Genomic DNA, 15,295 nt, shown 5'->3' with positions numbered 1-15,295 from the left:
TAAGAAACTGCTGTTTTTGCTGTATACACATGCTTATTACAAAATAAAGAACTGTTGCCGCTACTGCTCCTTGCTGCTGTTGGATATTGGATTTTAAAACGGTTTATACTGATTCGTGAGGATTTGTGCTCTCTCTCAATGGACCAGTGGCATTGAAAATAGCAAATTTTCACTTGGGTGGCCCGTAGTTATTCTGGTGTGTGTTAAGGGTAATCACAGACTTCTTAGTTTGACCAGAGATTTGTGCTGGTCGACAGCGTTCCTTCGGGGTACGTTAGCAAAAGTGGTCCATGAAGGATTCCCTGCACTCACATTTTGTCAGAACCAGTGGTCTCCAGGTCACATTGTTGTTTTCTGCGAAAGTTATCCAATTACTGCTCAACTCACAGAGCTAAAAACCCGAATCCTGATGGAGAAGTTTCCAAATGTTTTTTTGTTGTTGTTGTTTTCATTTTATTTCCTCCTGTATCGTTGTAGCCCTTTAAATATACGTCTGTTTCATATATTGGTGCAGTATCCAGTTACAACATCCACTGTTAGGAAACGCAAAGCCATTACCATCTTGAAATGCAATTTGCAATCTGTTAGCAACATGCATGTACAGCTAGAAGGTTTTATGATGGCCCGCACTGATAAACAGGCAGTTGGAGCAGTGTGCTGCTTTGACATGTAGACAGTGTTGTCGCACCAAGATGACAAGACAGTGATTCATTGCAGCAGCCGCAGAGGCAGTCGGACAAGCTGGAGTAAGATTATGATTCACAACGCAATTTGTCCCGGAACAACGTGAGGAGAGCCAGCGGTGCGGGGCAGCGATCCGTCAACCTATGATGTCACACGGCCACGATCGGCTTCCTGGTTACAGCAGGAGTCAGCATGGCAGCCAGTACAACCTCATTAGTCATGATTCATTGGAGGAGACTACATGGTTGCAGTGTCACTGGTCAGATTGCTTTTGCTGGAACTACTGGTTGTGTAATGGTTTTATTAGTTTACTTAAGATTAGATACATGTTATCAGTGAAACAGCTCTTCCTTTAAAGGTAGCATGATGGCTCCTGTTTTATGCCTGGCCACTGTTTTTTTTTATTTTTTTTATTGTACTTCATGTCATAGTTGTGAGACATAATGAACAGTTTCTTCCTGTTTTTCTGGTGAAATAAAACTTAGCACTCAAATTTAAATTCATTACATTTCCTAACTTTCTGAACTTTTTGCACTGACTTGAAGGCTTCTCACATTCTTCATCCCCCTTGCTGCAGTTGTCAATATATATCTCCCTCTCTTTTTCTGTCTTCATCTCTCATTGTCTGCGTCTACCCTGAGAAAAGACTTGTAGTTCCCTCGGGCACATTTTCTATATTGATCAACTCGTACATCACTGCAAGACAGCGGTTATGAGCTCAGCGCTGCTTGTTAAGAATGAAATATTTTCACTGCCCTTGTCGATGTTCATCACTTCTCTTCCCCTCCTCTTTTGCCATCTCATTTTTTCCCTCTTCTTGCTATCCAGATTGTTCCATGCCACTATCTTTCTCTCTGTGTGTCGCTTCTCCTTTCTGTCTTTGACTTTTTCCACTGTTCCCTCATTTAGGTGACCTACTGGGTGATATGACAGACACTACATAACAAGTCTATCTGCTTTCATTTCACTACTGTTAGATATAACATAACTGAAAACCTAACAAATACTAGTAGCTAATTTCTACTTCTTTCTACTCTGACATCATTAATAGTAAATGCTTGCTATAATTAGTGTGTGCAGTTAAAAGTCGTTCATGTGTGCATCTTTAACTTGTCTACATCAGTATGTTTATCAAAAGCCATCATGATGATTCTGAAACTCTACTCAGAGTGTATCCGTGGTCATTTTTAATAGTAAGAAACATGGATTTTGTCCTTAATTTTTGTGTTTTCCTCTTTCCTCTCCAGGCTACCTACCCAATGGTATCCATGCAGTAGAGGCCATGTTAGCAGCAGCCAGCATCGGAGCCATTTGGAGCTCAACATCTGTCGACTTTGGAGTCAATGTAAGTCTTGTATGCATTTCTTTATTGTGTGTTTGTGTTTGATTGATAGACATTTTTATTCAGTATCTGCATTTGTATGCTTTAGCAGCAGATAAAGCATCTTATTCCTTTTATCTGCCGACAGATTTCCATGCAAGGAAGTTTATTTTCCATAAAAAGATAATTACGCCAAATCCATCTGAGAGTTTAGATGTCATTTATTTGTATAATATGGGATCTATCAGCTTTAGTAGAGTGTGCCTTTAACCTAATGTCACAGTGGCTTTTTTTCCTCTTTATTGTTGTGCTAATTTACACTGAGCGTTAAATTCTTAATCAGTTCTTACAGAGCAGCTGATTTCACCCTGCAGCGACTCATCTTTAGTGGCCCTACTTAATCTCTTTTTGTTTCTGATGCGCTGCTGCCCCTTCAGGCAGATCAGAGAACTACTATTACTGTTCTGATGTAATTTATGGATTTCTTTTTTGTTGTACTTGTCCTGTCTGCTCAGTTGTTTTACTTTTTGTTTGAAAGTCATCTGTAAGTCATTTTTAGAGCATTTATGCAGACCTGGGGTTATGATAATTATTTACTTTCTTAATTTTATTCAGCAATTTCTAATTCTGTCTCTCTCCTTCTGCATCAGGGTGTCCTTGACAGGTTTTCTCAAATCCAGCCCAAGCTGATCTTCTCCGTCGCTGCTGTAGTTTACAACGGCAAAACACACGACCACATGGAAAAGCTGACCAGCGTTGTGAAAGGTTGGCAGCCACTTTAATTTTTTAGACTGATGTCTCTCTCTGTGCATTTTTCTTTTAGTTTTTGCAGATTTTCTGGAAAATTAAAAGTACATTTGTATATGCAAACTCTCAACATATACGTTGTCTTTATTAAAACCAAATGGATTTTCTTTTCCTACAACTAGTTGGAAAAGACATTGGAAGAGATGAGTAGATCTGAATAAAATTACTCCGCTGGGTTTTGTAAGTGTTCAGTATTAAACAGTACGAAGAATTGATGCAGAATATTCACACACGGAATGAAGTAAAATGTTCAGTGCTGCTGGAATATACAGAGAATCCCGAAGAATTATCATGCTGTATGTATTAAAGTGTATTCTTAGTGACTTCAGTGGGAAACCAAAATGAGTTACATGGAAAAAAAAAAAACCCAGCGTTTCTCTAGGGAATCATCTTGGCTTCTTCTTGGCTCCTCCGGGAGGTTTTAAGTATAAAAGGAACACAAAAGCATCAGCCTTTCTCTTTTTCTGTCTTTCTGGCATGCTTTTATCTTTGAAGAAATAGAGACATTTATTTTACTGATATGTTAGTTTAAATGATTTTTTTTAGGTTTTGAGTTGTAGTATGGGATTGATATTGATGTTATTTAATTCAATGTAGATTTAAAAAAAATATGATTAAATTACCTTTTAGAAACTCAAACTCTCTCTCTTCCTTTCTGTTTTCTCTTTCTCTTCTAGGTCTGCCTGACCTGAAAAAAGTAGTTATTATCCCCTATGCTCGCTCCAAACATGAGACTGACCTCTCCAAGATTCCGAACAGGTTTGTGTCTTTTATAAAAACAGGTTTTTAAATGACAGAAAAAAAGACTGGATATCTTTTATCCCCTCAATATTTAGTGTCAGCTTTTTTCTCACTGTTTTCTATTGTCCACAGTGTGTTCATCGACGATTTCTTGGCGTCTGGGCGCGGTGAGGCCGACCAGTTCCCTCAGCTGGAGTTTGAGCAGCTTCCGTTCAGTCATCCTCTGTTCATCATGTACTCTTCTGGAACCACAGGTGCTCCGAAATGTATGGTCCACTCTGCTGGGGTAAGAAGTACTTTGGTTTCCGTTAGCCTTAAATCAAAAACTATAGATCACACTCAATTTATTTGTTAGCTGAGGTGGCACAAATGCAATATTTCACACACACTGCTGGTCATTTTATCCAACAAAACTCAGAATGGTGCATCTAACCATGCAGGACAAGCCATGGGTCACTGATTTAGACACGAGTTGTTCTGTACTCTTATTTGTCCTTGTGTAACATTTAACATAATTACTGTTTGTTTGTTGCTAATATTTCATGGCTGCTCCAGGAGGGTTAGGCACAGCTGTGTCTCATACTGAAATGAGCACACACTGGTCACATCTGTTTGCAGCGCTCTCCTGGGCTGACCCACAAATACAGTTTGGTTTGCAGTGCACACCACTTATGCTCAGAGATGCGAACAATGTTGAAAGGAGGTGATGTTCTCCATTAGTGATGTAGTCTAGAAGATAGATGGGAAAAGAATGAGAAGATTTGATATAGGTATTTTATTTATCCCTTGAGGAAAATTGAGTTATAGCAGCATAATCAAGAAAATATTAGGTTAAATTAAAAGTAGAACAAAACAGATTCGTACAATGTGTACATCAGAAACAGTAGTGGTAGTATGTGTGATTTAAAACAGTATGCACAGGTGGTAGTGCGACAGTGTTCACCTTTCTTAGAGAAGTTAGCAGTTGGACAGAATGTGTTTGATTGTCCATGATAGATAACAGTTTGTTGAGTGACTTCCTGCTCCTCACTGACTCTTTGCTTTTGACCAGTCATAACTGTGCCATGTGAATGTGTTCATTAATCCTGCTGACATCTCTGGTGCTGATTCTCTGCTTCAAGCAGACCACACACCCCAGTAAATGTCCACTCATGACCAGAGGCTAGTAGAAGATCTCAAGCATCCTGTTGCATGCGTTGAAATATGTTATCCCCCCAGAAAATACAGTCTGCTTCTTGCACACGGCGTCGGTGTTGGTCCTTCAGTCCAGTCTGATGCTGCACCAAGTACTTGTAGTGCTCAACGATTCTAACCTCCTCACGTGAATTTTAACCACAGTTCTTGTCCTCCTGAATCGATTACAAATCTCCTTGATCTTGTTGATATTGATACGTGTGGCATTAAATACACTGGAAAAATCGAGAAATGCGATTCTTACAGTGCCACAACTAAAATTCAAAGTAGCACACACTGTAAATAGTAGAGGACAGCATCATCCAATCTATGGTGTCATGGAGTAACAGATGGCCATGATGTTTTAAAATTTGTGCAGGCTCAACAGATGAGGCTTAAAGCAGATTCTTGACCTTCGCAGCAGCGATTGAGGAAAAAGTCTCTCCACAAGTGTCATTTAGTGGCTATTTTTGAGCTTTTACTGATATCACATGCTGAAAGTGGTTTTTGATATTGGGCTGTTTAAATGTAACTGACTTGACTACACACATTGTGAGCAAAGCCAGCTTTATGATTTAGCAATACACAACACGGAGGCTTTAAATGATGCAGTAGCACCCAGTGTGGGAGTTCTTTTATGCCTTAATCCAAATTCTTTCATGCTTCTCTGTCTACGGTTATTTTTTGAAGGAGACTGGCTCAATTTCTACCATATTGCTGGTTGCTCTTGACCTGCTCACTGAGATAATTTTCAGTGTCACTTCACAGCAGCTGTAGTCAAAGAAATCTACTGAATGTGTCAGTTGTGTGAAGCAAAATGAACCACTTAGAGCTGACATACGCAGACCATCTGGGAAATATTTCTTAGTCAAATAAACCAGTAGTATACTTACAGTTGCAACTTCTGAATCTCACTGATCTCTATTCCAAAGACTTAACAGGGCCACACTTGGGCAAAATGGAAGTATTTATATGTGGGATGAACTGCTAACAGGATAAATGAAACTGATAACCCTAATATTTGAAGGAAAAAAACATCTTTATATGTATAAATAACTGTTTAGTGAATCAGGTGATGGTGCAAGAGAAGGACTATGGACACTAATGAAGTTAATGAATTTTAGAATCTCTGAAATTAAATATCCAGAATGGACATTATTTATTGCGACACTAGTCCTTATCAAGCAGACGTCAAGCTTGAGTTTTTCCTTCTTTGCAATGTGTTGCTAGACTTCGGAGTCTCCAATTGGAACAAAGACTGATGCAGGATAGTATTCCCCAATAACCTGCAGCCAACATGCACCACTGGTTGGTTCTCAGAGGTGTTCAGCAGAGTCTGAAAAGACATTTTCACATCTTACTCTGCTTGATTTGCTTTCTGGAAGTCGAAAGAGGTACAACTTGTGTTAGTCTTCACTCTGTGGGTTGATATTGGAATAATTTCGCTTTTACTGTCCTCAACTAGACTCGCAAAAAGTGCTTCAGAAAGTTTTTGCCCAGATGACAGCTTCCAGACATCTTATCAAGACCGACCTACTGAGGTGTAAGAATCTCTGGAGATTGGTTCAGTCACTTAATGGCAGTTGGAAGCCGAAGAAAACCGTGTTATAGAGAAGTTAGACGGGAGTACATGACATAGAAGATTAAGCATAATGACAGGGAATGCACTGACAGGGCAAATGGTCCTTTTATTTGTATACTTTGTAATTTGTAGCGTTTTATGCAGACGTGGGAAGCAGTTTTCCCCTGTGTTAGTTAAAATATGTCTCTCTTTTTATGTGTTCAGAATAGGGAAAGGAAAAACTCTTCCTTTAATAGCAGTAAGTTAAGAAAAGTTTTATTCTGTGTGCAAATTCATGCTTTGTCTATATCATGACCCATAAACAGCAATCAGATCAAAGCAGATGAAACTGAAATGATCCTTAATTATAAGTGGACATCAGCTAATAAAAACAAATACATCATAATAATGTTTTATTAGAAGAAGAAGAGAAACATTACTGATTATTTGAGTAAATTAGTAGAAGTCTCTTCAAAAATATCAATGGGTGATTGGGCAGAAAACAGTTATGAATAATGAATTTGTCAGTATGATTTCAGCACTGCTAATAACTATAAATCTAATATGGCTTCATGTGATTACAGCACTATAAACTTAAATCTTCAGGAGAAAAAAAAGAAGCACATAACATTTTGATTTTTACATTGACCAAGCACTGAAAACTACTATATAGGTTTCATATGGTTTGGACAGTTCATATTATTTTGAGGAATACACTGTTAATAACAGTCTTGTAAGTTTACAAATAGTTTTCTTTGTTTTTGTCACTTTCCTGAAATCTTTAGCCCACATGAATCAAAAGTTCATGTCAGGGTTTGGTCATTATAAACGCAAGATCTGTGGTGTGAGAGTAGGTTTACTGTTCATCGTTATCAAGGAGGAGAATCCTCTTTTTGATACTCACTGTGATCTTAGTATCTGGTTGTTAAGGAGAGGCTTGCTCCAATTTGGTGAAGTTGCAAATAGTGGAATTTTAATGCTGCCTCCTTTAAAGCGGCGTCTTTGAGCCTCACCAGCAGATGTGTGCGTCTGTTACATTTCTCACCACAAGATGGCAGCAAACCTCCATCAGCTCCTCCCAGAAAAAGGTTATTTGCTCTCCAGGGAGTGCATGAATGACATTTTCCTGCTACATGCCACATTTGAGGGAGGGAGAGTGTCAGAAGAATGTGTGATTTCAAAAGGACCACTGCACTTTGAAAGCCGAAACACTCACCGTTCAAAACGGGTTAACTCAATCAAACAAATGCGTTTGTGCATTTTCACATAGCAGCTGTTGTCTCTCTCCGTCCCTATCTGACACCTATTTTCCTTCGTCCCTTTTTCTGTTTCTTGTCTTGGCTTTTACTCCCGCACCCTTATTTCACATTCTACCTGAAAATTGCATATTTTTTTTTCCTTACATTTTTTGCACTTGGTTCTTCTCCTTGGCTTCCTCATCATTTTTCCCCCCTGGTTTACTTTTGCTCCTCTTTTTCTTACTTTTCCTTTTTGTCTCTTGCTCTTCCCCCATCTCTGTCCTTTATGCCCCCCTCTCCTTGTCCCCATGCTCCTGACAATTGGACAGTAATGTGGTGGTGAAAACATTTCGTATTGTGACGCTGGCAGTTCTCTCTGGCTCAGCCAATTAGCCCTGGTACTGTTGTGCTCTCTGCTTTGTTATGGCTCTGTTAACATGCTGTCAGTGACAAGATGGCACGCACCAAAGGACGGGTATGGCAGCTGAGTCCTGCCAGAGATTAGAATGCACACACATACATGGAACACCTGTTTATGCGAAAAAGGAAAAGCTCAGAGCTGAAACGTGCACTCACACAGTTTGTACTCTCCACCAGAAATAATAACCCACCCAAGTGTGATGGGTTTGAGACAATGGGAAAAGTCACACTTCACACAAATTGCCCTTTTTGTGAGAAGTGTTTGGGGAAGAAGGCTTGGGCAGAAGTGTTTTCTGTGCAGCTACGCAAGAGCATAACATTTGAATATACAGCATTTTTCCAGCATGAATTTTAAGTTTCTCAGGCTTTCTGTAAGTGAAAGTAACATGTTCCGTGCCAGCTTAAATGCCTTAAATTTTACCTGGAGAAGTAATAAGAACTGTGAGTACTGCTCAACTAAATTAGTGCATGTTAAAGTCATCATTAACACTTTCTTTCTCCTGGTTTTTTCAGGGAACTCTTATCCAACACCTAAAAGAACACATTCTCCATGGCAATATGACCTCCAGTGATGTCATCATTTACTATACTACGGTAGGTCCACAAGCTTTTCAACATAAATATAACACCGGTAATGTACCAGCATTTTGAAGACACCTTTAAGACTGTCTTTGCACTCTCATGGTCTCATTTTAGCTGTCAATATGTGTATAATGATAAATATTGTGGAATATTTCTAGTTAAAAACCGTGTCACAAAGACTCACATGTACAAACTAATCTTAACTACTGAGTAGCAATGAGTTCTGAAGGTCAGATCTTAGTAGAAAATTCTTCTTTTTTATAATAAACTTTGAGGAACACTATTTTGTGCTGGATAAAGCTGCAGTTACTGGGTTGTGTGCTACATGTACAGTTCTTTCCAACAGTCTGAGATTACAAGTGAAGATGCTTCTATTTTTCCCGTGCAACACAATCATAGTAGCCTCACAGTTTAGGTAGCCCTATAAGGTGCAGTCAATTCCAGCCATTTTCAGTACAAAAAAATCGCTAATATTTTATTTGTAAATAAAAATATGACGAGAAATACAGGGAATATTGGATGCGCATCGGGAGGTGCATTTCTTCAAAAACGACCTATTCGTGGATTATATACCGACTTCAAGACATGTTTTGGACAAAATATTTTACTGGCTTGTTTCGTCTGGATGTCCAAGGTTGGATTATGGCCGTTTTTTGTGGAATATTTTCATCTGTGTGCAATAATGAACCCGCAAATGTGAGTCGCGCTGTGTACGTTAAAGCCGTGTACAGAGAACAGATGGATGGATATTAGTTGTTTGTCGGACAAATGTGTTTATATTACCCGCTGTGGTAATCACATCTGAAAGTGATTTATACCGGCGGATTCGTGAGAATCTAAGCTTTCCATCGGTGTATAGTGTTTCTATCATCGAGTTGGCAGTGTCGTTCTATTTCGAAAAATGCTTATGCAGATATCAAAACGGCCTGCCCGTACTGTAAAAATCATGTTGTTGAGTCTAAATGCTGTATGGAGAAAGGTGTAATGTTAGTTAGAGGTGGTTTAATGTTACTTTGATGAGAACAGCAGTCACTTTTGGAAGATTTTAAACTTGCAAACTCTGCAGGGACATGTGAAACTTTGATTCATGTGTTGAAAAGAGGCACAATGTGTGAAATGACGGCAGCACTTGAGCTCCATTGACTCCACTAGTTTGTGCAAAACCTGGTGACCCATATTATCCCAGCTTGATCTGACAATAGTCCAAAGAGCTTCCTGTGATGTCAGGGTTGTTTGAGTTTTTTTTTTGTCCTCAGCTGGCCCCATGGATGTGCTGTAGCGTCGTGGAGGAGAGTCGATGGCTGTCGGCACTCTGTGGCCTCCAACTAGCTGTGTTTGGAGTCATTATCCTGCCACAATATGATTTCTTCTCCACAAAGATACAAACCAGAGAGCGTAGCGTGTCACTGAAAAATATTGACTTGAATGTCTTTGCAATACCATTCTCTCTCCTGTCAAACTTGGATTTATCATCATTCATGACTTTTTCCAGTCATCCGCTGTAAAACGCTGGTGTGTCTCAGCCCACCAAGCATTTGATCTTGTCTCACCTCCAGAGAAGTGCTTTAGAGATTGCTAAACATCCTCTGAGACCTGACATGCTTCTTTTGACAGGAATTCTGTATCTGTAATGAAGCTGCTTTTCTGTCTCTCAGTGATGTATTGATCTTCCGATGGTGTGCTCACTTTTGGTCTGCCCAAACATGCTTTGGATAGAACTAATGCACTTTCCTCAAAGCCCTTGAAAGTGTTGTGCGCTCCCCCCTGAGAAACCTTTGGTCTCACCATGATTTGATGTTTAGAAAGCCTACCTTTGCTCAGAATAACAATTTCTGACTTCTGACATAATCACTTAGCTCTAATGCTGTGTTTCCCACTGTCACAATGGTACTTAGTGAGCAGTGTTCTGCTGGAAACCCGAGGCACAGGCAACAGGTGGACAAGGCAGCTAGGTGATTTATTTGAACGAGCCTCTGATCTGTCCTCTCACTGAAGCAATACAACAAAAACCTTTTGTACATAGAAAATGGACATGGTCAGTATCACAAATGTCCCTAGACTTTATTGTTGACTTAGAATTAGTACAGAAGCACAAACTTTTTTTTCCATTTACTTGTCATAACATCCTGAATTCTTAAACCTTTGGTAATTTCCCACTTTTAATAAAAATGACAGATTTTTGATATGGATTATGCGGGATCATAGTTCCTTGAGTTAGAGAGTGATTCTGTCAAGTTTTGCCTACACAAAAGGACATTTTCAAACTGTAAGTGAAGTACCTTCTGTTCAAAAAGTTACATCCATTTTGTCACCCTGTAATTCAATCAGCCACTTTATTTAGACCTGAAATCATTTAATCTGTTGATATACCCCTAACAATTTGCCACAGGTTAGTTTGACATCTTTGCATAGCATTTTTTGTCAGACTAGAACTCCAATTTTTAATAGCACGAAAAAGAGAAAAGCACCAAATACCAATTTCTGCAAAACAAAACGGAAGAAAATGGCATTTGACGTCATCAAACTGTCCTGATTTGTCTTCTGTCAGTTAACTAATCACAACAATTCACTAACTAAATGTGTCATTGTACAAGCCTCTGCGTTGGCACTGCAGACAGCTTTCATGCAGTACAACCAATGTTCGTGTTCCTAATATAAATAAAGGACGGTGCCAAAGCAGTCCCCCAGCATGCAGTAAAATGAGAAACGCAATCATGTGCATCGCAGTCTGCAGGAGTTGCCCGTTTTACTAGATTCTGCTTTATCCATGTTGATGAGCGGAGGAGTGTTTATACCAGATAAACTGACCACTGCATTGTGTACATGTGTGTTTGGTGTTCGCAGACTGGCTGGATGATGTGGAACTGGCTGGTTTCTGCTCTGGCAGTGGGAGCCTCGGTGGTTTTGTATGACGGGTCGCCACTAATGCCGACACCCAATGTTCTGTGGAACCTGACGGACCAGCTGGGGTGAGTTAGCCACACACATGCACAGAAAACACTGATAAAAAACAGGAAACGCTGACAAAAAGGTAATGACAAATGCTCAATTGTTGTACACATTGGTGTTTCCAGTTGGAAAACTGGTGATATTTTAAATCCCCCACCAAAAACGACAGGATTTGTCACTCTTTCTACTTGCATTCGCCCACAGTCTTAAGGGTCGGAATCAACAAACAATATGAGAATACAATGAATGCTTGCAGATGGTGCGCTAAAGCATAAGGAGAAAGAACTGGAGAAATTGTGGGGCGGCATGGCTCAGTGGGTAGAGTGGCCGTCTTGTAACTGGAAGGTTGCCGGTTCGATCCTCGGCCCGTCGAGCTCATGTCGAGTTGTCCCTGAGCAAGACACCTAACCCCTAATTGCTCCTGATGGACTGTGGTTAGCACCTTGCATGGCAGATCCCACCATCAGTGTGTGAATGTGTGTGTGAATGGGTAAATGTGACATATCATCATGTAAAGCGCTTTGGATAAAAGCGCTATATAAATACAACCATTTACCATTTAAATTCTCTGTAACCACAGAATTAACAATTTGTTTACCTAATTGCACAGACACGCATACGAGAGCCATGAATACATATTTCCATTGATTATAATGTGCATTTAGAATAGAGACCCTCAACAAATGATCATACAATAAACATTTATTATTTGTCCGCTCATTTATTATTTATTTAAATGGGGATAGGAGAGCAGGGGAAAGCTGAAGAAAAGGATGGATTGTTCATACAGGACATGAAAATTAAACTAAGAACAAGAAGGAGTGGAAATACGGAGTGTGCATTAGCAAGAAACTTACTTGGTGCATATTTGAAAAAATGCACCTGAAAATCGTAAAAGTGCTTTTTCAAACTTGCCAAAACACGATATGATATTTTTGCTATATGCAGTTCATGTATTAGGATTTGAAGGAAACATAATTGTAGTTTCTCATACCTTTAAAAGAAATCTGCCTGCAAATTCAAACATACAAAAGGCACCCGACCCTCCTTATTGATTGCCACAAATGAGCTGCCTTGCTGTCATTCTGAAAGTGCACTGAAGTGTTGCACTCAGCTGAATGGGCTGCTTCAAGTCAGCAGGGTCAGACATCCCTTAAGCTGCTGTTATGGAGATTGATGGTGATGGTGTAAATTTGAATGAACCCAAAGACCCAAGACGGCGTGAAGTTGGCCGTCTAAACCGGAGGCTGCTCACCTTTTCAGATGGAAGAATGTCGACATCACACAGGCGACAGTTGCCTTTGGGAACTTGGTTTAGAACCTTGATTCCTCTGCTGCGATGTGGTAAAGACCCTCTAGATTGAAAAGCACGTTTTTTGTGCCTTTGTGACATGTCAGCACGGTGTTTTTATATGCTGGAAGACGCATCATGTGTGAAACAATCGGTCAACACCATGTCTGAGCATTTCCTCCTCGAAACTAAAGTGTGCCAGCAACAGTCTCAAAAACATTGATTCGAACCTCTGCGTTTTTCAACTGTCATGACGCTTTCTGTAATTCTGCTTCTTCTTCTTCTGCTCCTCCTCCTTCTCCTTTTTCTTCTTCTTTGCCTCCATTTCTTCTTCTTTGCCTCCATTTCTTCTTCTTTGCCTCCTCCTCCTCCTTCTCTTCATCCTCCCACACCACTCCTCCTTCGTCTTCTCCTACTTTTTCTTCTCATTGTCCTTCTCATTCTTCTCCTCTACTCTTCCTCCTTGCTCTTCTTCTTCTCCTTCTTCTCTTCCACTTTCTCCTCTTTCTTTTCTTCTTTGTCCTTCTCTTCCACCTTGTTGTTGTTCTGCTCCTCCTCCTTTTTCTCCTCTTTCTTCTCTTCCTCCTTCTCCTCCTCCTCCATTACTCCACTGCACATAAAAGGACAACAGTGTCTGAAATTCATAAATATTGAAGAAATTTTGGAGATAAGTTACGTTGCATGGTTAAAATTAGATACTGTATAATCAAGCTTCTTTACTGCCCCTCTTTATAACCCCTTTACTTTCCATCATTCATTGAAATATGTTCCCTGTAGATTCATGGGAGACATTTACAGCAGAACCTCTATCTTGGTAAATGTCCTGATGCCACAAACCCTATGAGTACCGCAAACACTAGACGTTAAACCCAGTATTGATCGTTTATCGTTCGAAGGCAGCAAGAGACCAAATGGTCAAGAATTCACGTGTGTGAGTGTAAATGCAGGCATGCAATTAATTGGTTCAAACTTGATAGGAAAGATAGTGAGCGCATGTTTTTCCTCATTGTGCACTTTTCAATATGTGCTGCATCTCGTTCAGTTTCGCAAAAGATATCCAAGTTGTGTGTGCTCGGCTCTAGTAGGCTCCCAGCATTTCCAATTAAAATTTCAGTTTTGGACAAGACATAATGGGCTGTGTGAGAGTGTAAAATGTAGTGGATAATTGCCGCCAAAATAAGATCTGCCACTAGTTCAAGAGCAATAGTATGATATCCCACTATGACCAGTAGTATCTTCTATTATCTGTTTTAAATTACAAACCCATCTCTGGTCATTGACGAAACCCCTAAAATATCATCTCTGAGCATCAAGTTGTTGTTTTTTTTCCCATGAAAATATTCCATTCCTCGTTTAAAATTCTTTCAACATTAATAGCCCCTGCCTTTATTGAGCCAGTCTATAACAACACTGCATATACAGGTTAGCAGGGTCAAAAACTTAAATAAACTTTAAACCTATGTGAAGTTCTCAAGATGGTCTCTAAATGATAGATTTTTTTCATTAATACAATTCTACAATTTCATTTAGCAGACGCTTTTGTCCAAAGCGACGTACAACACAAGCAAGAATTCAGACATAAGGAAAAACTTTTAGTAAGTGCAAAAGTGCTTCAAGTGCGATTGGTCAAAGGTGTTGCCATCGAGTTGCAGAAGAATTGCTACCCCCCCCCCCCCCCCCCTTTTTTTTTTCCCCCAACTTTGTCAGTGCTAAATAAGTGCTGGGTTTTGGACCGCCCGACTTATTCTACCTCTAAGGTGGAGTCAGATTAAGTGCCTAGGTGTTCTCTGAACAATTGAGTCTTCAATTGTAATTGTCTCTTAAAAGTAGAAAGGGACTCAGCAGAACGCACAGAGTTTGGTAGTTTGTTCCACCATTTGGGAACAACAGAGAAGAGTCTGGCTAGAGATTTCGAGCCGTGCTGGGCTGGAAGCAGGCATCTCTCACATGCAGAGCGAAGTGGGCGTGAAGGGGAGTAGACCTGGATCAGGGAATCCAGGTAGGCTGGGGCCGTTCTTGTAAATGTTTTGTAAGCCAGGAGGAGAGTTTTGAATCTGTTTCTGGCTGCAACTGGAAGCCAGTGAAGGGAGATGAACAGGGGAGTGACATGAGCTCTTTTGGGCTGGTTGAAGACCAGACGTGCTGCTGCATTCTGGATCATCTGAAGAGGTTTGACTGTACATGCAGGGAGACCTGCCAGAAGAGAGTTGCAGTAGTCAATGCGTGACATCACAAGAGCCTGAACCAGAAGTTGTGTGGCCTGTTGAGTCAGGAAGGGTCTGATCTTCATGATGTTGTAGAGGGCATAACGACAAGATCGAGAAACTGAGGCCACGTGAACCTTAAAGGTCAGCTAATAACATTAGTAATAACCTATGTAGATGTTTGCCATTTTCTTTATTAACCTTTTGCTAAAAAATGTCAAAGCACAGCAAAAACACAGGTTTTCTAAGCCAAAATGTCCCAAAAAAAGTAAGAATTAATGATTAGATGAGGCTGAGGTAAAGACCATTGTGTTAATTAATGTG

The 15,295-nt window shown here is 40.0% G+C and overlaps 1 protein-coding gene across 1 annotated transcript in view; it reads left to right on the top strand.

Moving 5' to 3' along the window:
- aacs (acetoacetyl-CoA synthetase) overlaps positions 1–15,295 on the top strand; it is a 49,174-nt gene that overhangs the window by 10,578 nt on the left and 23,301 nt on the right. Inside the window, exons 5-10 of the mRNA XM_051950745.1 lie at positions 1,932–2,029; positions 2,656–2,770; positions 3,490–3,571; positions 3,686–3,839; positions 8,459–8,539; positions 11,372–11,496. Of these exons, the coding sequence (XP_051806705.1) occupies positions 1,932–2,029; positions 2,656–2,770; positions 3,490–3,571; positions 3,686–3,839; positions 8,459–8,539; positions 11,372–11,496 (655 nt within the window). The remainder of the gene's footprint in view (positions 1–1,931; positions 2,030–2,655; positions 2,771–3,489; positions 3,572–3,685; positions 3,840–8,458; positions 8,540–11,371; positions 11,497–15,295) is intronic.

This window comes from Acanthochromis polyacanthus, chromosome 7 (assembly GCF_021347895.1).
Source record: "Acanthochromis polyacanthus isolate Apoly-LR-REF ecotype Palm Island chromosome 7, KAUST_Apoly_ChrSc, whole genome shotgun sequence".
Classification (NCBI taxonomy): Eukaryota; Metazoa; Chordata; class Actinopteri; family Pomacentridae; genus Acanthochromis; species Acanthochromis polyacanthus.
This window is presented reverse-complemented; position numbering and strand designations above follow the sequence as displayed.